Below are 4,138 nucleotides of genomic sequence, written 5' to 3'. Positions count from 1 at the left end.
GGAGGGCGTATAAACGTTTCATTCCACGGAAAAGTGATAATTTAAAATATCTATTAGAATTAACAAAGAAATGAAAGAGGATCTTTGAATGAAGCATTAAACTACCAAATTTACTTTATCAAAATATGTTATATCATCTTTCATAACAACCCAGAAAAACCAAGCTATTTGGTACATGTAAACGAACACTGTGCGAGCAACCGTGGAAAGGAAAGGAGTGTGTAGTCTTGTCAAATTTGATAATTCTGTCCTGTCAATACTGTCAACGTCAATAATTGAGGTTATGAGTTGACCAGAATATTTTTTATCGTAATTTAATTAAATACGTGTAATATTAAGCGAAATAGTAGCCCAAATAAATTAAAATGACACTTTATCATTTCGGTAATTGCCTAGCCTTAGTCTACGCGCCGTATCATATGGCATACAAGTTTTCAGGGATGTAAGTAATCTTTAAACAGTACTAATTCGGTGTCCTAATAAAATTTAAGGTGAATCTCCTTATCATTTACAATGGTTACATGAGAGGAACTTCTGTGTTTCAGCTCTGAATATGCGACCTTCTCGAAATGCGTTTATGCAGGTGGATTGTACATCTTTACACAGCTATGTAAAATGTTACTATTGGCTACATTCTTTCCCGACTCTGATAGTGCTCAATTAGATGGTGAATATGATGTGTTTCTGGTGAGTAATCGTCATCTTATTTGTTATTGTTTTTCCTATAATATTAATAATGTTCTTCAAGATAATTTGCAACCTTACAAGTTTCTTTTTATTTCACAATGACCTAAACATTGTACCTTAACTTAATAGTAATTCCATTTCCATTCCAATTTCCAGGAGATCCTGAAGGCCACGGTGGACTTTGCTGACTTGCTGGGGTTGTACTTTGCTCTAAACGCAGTTCCTGGAAAAGGACATGCTAAGATATTAACTGCTGCTATTGGTTGGGCCAGCGCTGAGGTGGGTTTTTATTTAAAATAGGATTTTAAATCAACCATTTGCTTAGAACTTATTGTTTGAGTATCCTAATGCTTGTTGACTAAATGACTTTCGCCATCAATTACAGGCATAGGAAGCTGTTGTGAAAATTTTTGTATATTTTTTATATTCAAATTGGTATTTAGTATGCATCTACTTTTTGAGACATTTGTAGTCAAGTCAGTTATTTTGAGGGCAACTAGATCTCATTATTATTATTTTTTTTTTATCCACAACGAGGAAGCTCTTGACCTGTATCTCACCTGATGGTAAGTGACGATCAGGCCGAAGGTGGAAGCGAGCTTCACCCGGAATCCTCAACCACGGAGGAACTGGCTATCTTACCTCTAACTGCCGGAACACAACAATGCTGTTAACATTGCTGTTATGGCGACAGACTTAGGTAAGATGGTGGTAGCTAGCCAGGCGGACTTAGAACAAGCCCTACCACCAACCAAACCGAACAGAAAAATCTGCCCCCACTTGGAATCGAACCCGGGACCTCTGCGTCTGAAGCAGGTGGTCTTACCACTAGACCACATAGGCGACAATAAGAGGCTGATACAGTACTCGAATAATATTATAATAGTTTGTTCAGTGTCAAGATGCAGTTTGAGTTCTGGTAAATTGCTATATTATTGACAATATTATACTGACTGATGAACAATTCAGTTGCATTATTATTCCTAAAATACATCGTCCTTCTTTGCATTCTAATATAAGCAAATGAGTTAAAGAAACAGCAAAACCTGATACAAACTAGAATAATAATAATACTCAAAAAGTATTGCACTTTTAAATGACTAGGTACTCTAGGTAGCTTGAGTTATGAATACTCAACACTCAGTATTCAATATTTCATTGCTTCCATTATAAACTTGAAAAGTAGAACGTTATGAGCCCTGCAGGACAATTAAAAGTGAGGAAGGCCTCCATAGAACAGAAGTAAAACTAAATGTTTTTCCAGGTGTAAAAATTGTAATATAATTTTGTTAAACGATTAACATTTTTGGTCATGCTATTTCCAGGTGCTAGTATCGCGCAGCATACTTCTATGGGTGGGCGCGCGAGGTGCGGAGTTCGACTGGCGTTACGTACGCGCGTGCGCGGAATCCAACGTGGCGCTGCTACAGCACGCCGGCGCCGCCGCGCTGGTCTGGCTCGCGTCTCGCAGCGACCTGCCGCGAAGACACGCGCCGCTGGTACTCGCCCTGCTGGCTGTAGCACCCTACCGCTCCTTGCTCGAAGACGCCGTCGCTGCGATCCTGTCACTTAACCCCTGGGCGCTCCTGGCTCTCCGCGCCGTCCACGCCGCAGTCGTCGGCCTTACCGCCCTGGCTATGTACGCCGTCCTCGCCCAGCAGATCGGATTTTAAGCAATATTTAATTATATGAATGTGTGTGAATGTAAATAGAATTAAGTTATTTGGGTGTGGAAAGTAAATGAGGTGTACGTTTTTGGTGTTTTTCTTGACCTTCTACGTCGTAATTTTATTAAAAACATAGCCTAGTGTGGAACCTCTGTATTTTTAGCTGTTTTGGCTATGCACCGTGTAATCAGTGGCGTAACGTGCCTTGTATCATTATTTGCCAACAGAGCAGCTAAAAAGGTAATTTTAGACATAGCCGTTCCTTACACCGTTTCCTGATCAATGATACAGGTGTACCTAGACTCCTGTTTTCCATTATTTTGTGGTTGTTTTAGATTTAGCCAGGTTTAGCCATTATAGAACCCACGAAAAACCAGCATCGCTAGCGCCATCTGCTTACCATATTTTTAGTTTAACCCTCCGTGTACGAGGTGACTAAAAGTTACGTCCCGTACCAGGTGGGGTATGACACACCCCAATATACAAAGTGATAAAATTTTTATTCAAATTTTTTTTAGGTGGAATTTAATATTGATTATTTACGTATGCTAATTAGGTTTAAGAAATGCTCTGAGCTGAAAATATGTATTATAACATTTTTATCATAAAAAAACAAAAAGACACAATTTCCGTTGTTCTTGTATTTTAGGAATCAGTTTCCTATGTATAATTTTTAATTAGTGCCTTTAATTATGACAACCGTTTTTATTTAACAAAGTACAAGTATTTACTTATAATTTAAAAGTAAATTAAAAACTGGAAGGGTATAAATTTGTTTTGATCATCGGTTTTCAATTTACCACAATTCTGATGAAAGAAAATGAGTATGCTCAATGCATAAAATGGGAGCGTAACAATTTTATTTATTTATAAAATATGTTATTCCATTTCAGTAGCCCATAAATTGTATCACCAAGTATAAATTGCAGCCCACAAGTGTATGTTCACATACATCTTCGGATCTCAGTACTAAACTTCCAGATTCGCACTAAAAGTCATCTCATTTGACTAAAAGTGCTTGAAAATTTCAGATACCGTAAAAATCACGAAAAATAATATTTGTATTGAATTTTATTCAATTGACAAAGCTAAAAATATATAAATTACACCAAAACTGTTAGATTTTTTTTTAAACTTTTTAACAACGTCCCGTACCAGGTGGGGTGTGTGACACCCACACGCACTTTAAAGGCATGACTGATTTTGCAACGCTGATCGAAGCAGCAGTGTCATAATTCCAGCTACTGAGAATTTCAAATTCAGCACTTGCAAATTTTTAAAATTGTGGATATTTTTAAAGGACTGGGGTGTGTCACACCCCACCTCGTACAGCGAGGGTTAAATTTGGCTGTTTAATCTGTGTCCGTATTATCGACCTATTGAAAATGAAAATTCTGGAAATAATGTGTGAAAACATATGAAAATCTTACTTATAAAAAAGTTTAAACAGTGAAACAAATTTCAAACGCCTTTTTTATTTCTTTTTCATCGTCATCGTCAAATTCTTGACACCGATCAACCTCCCAACATTTTTGTAATCCTGCGCAAAAAGTGTAATTTGTAGAAATTGTAAACATGAGATAAAATAAATAAGAAATTTTATAATCAAAAAATCTGTTATTTTGTCTTGATACTTAATTTGGTTTGATTAATTACGGAACCAGAATACAATAGCGCCATCTACTTTGCTATTCTGTAAACAGAACATTAAAAAAAATAAAAGCTGTATTTTCAACGTTTCCTTGGGTTGTTTGTGATCTCGTTATTTCGAACAAAAACGTCAC

The 4,138-nt window shown here is 36.8% G+C and overlaps 1 protein-coding gene across 1 annotated transcript; it reads left to right on the top strand.

Annotated features, from left to right (window-relative positions):
- The first annotated feature begins 249 nt into the window (after positions 1–249).
- LOC135073014 (BOS complex subunit TMEM147) lies at positions 250–2,441 on the top strand. Its single transcript, XM_063967011.1, has 4 exons — positions 250–442; positions 546–687; positions 844–966; positions 2,013–2,441. The coding sequence occupies exons 1-4, from the start codon at positions 366–368 to the stop codon at positions 2,358–2,360; spliced, it is 690 nt and encodes a 229-aa protein (XP_063823081.1). The 5' UTR covers positions 250–365; the 3' UTR covers positions 2,361–2,441.
- The last annotated feature ends 1,697 nt before the right edge of the window (positions 2,442–4,138 follow it).

The sequence above is a fragment of the Ostrinia nubilalis genome, chromosome 6, assembly GCF_963855985.1.
Source record: "Ostrinia nubilalis chromosome 6, ilOstNubi1.1, whole genome shotgun sequence".
NCBI lineage: Eukaryota > Metazoa > Arthropoda > Insecta > Lepidoptera > Crambidae > Ostrinia > Ostrinia nubilalis.
This window is presented reverse-complemented; position numbering and strand designations above follow the sequence as displayed.

Bases quoted from the DNA above. Each gene is read 5' to 3' on its own strand.
- LOC135073014 (XM_063967011.1), top strand. From the start codon at position 366: ATGACACTTTATCATTTCGGTAATTGCCTAGCCTTAGTCTACGCGCCG. The intron at 443-545 runs GTAAGTAATCTT...TCTGTGTTTCAG, and splicing joins GCATACAAGTTTTCAGGGAT to CTCTGAATATGCGACCTTCT. The intron at 688-843 runs GTGAGTAATCGT...TCCAATTTCCAG, and splicing joins GTGAATATGATGTGTTTCTG to GAGATCCTGAAGGCCACGGT.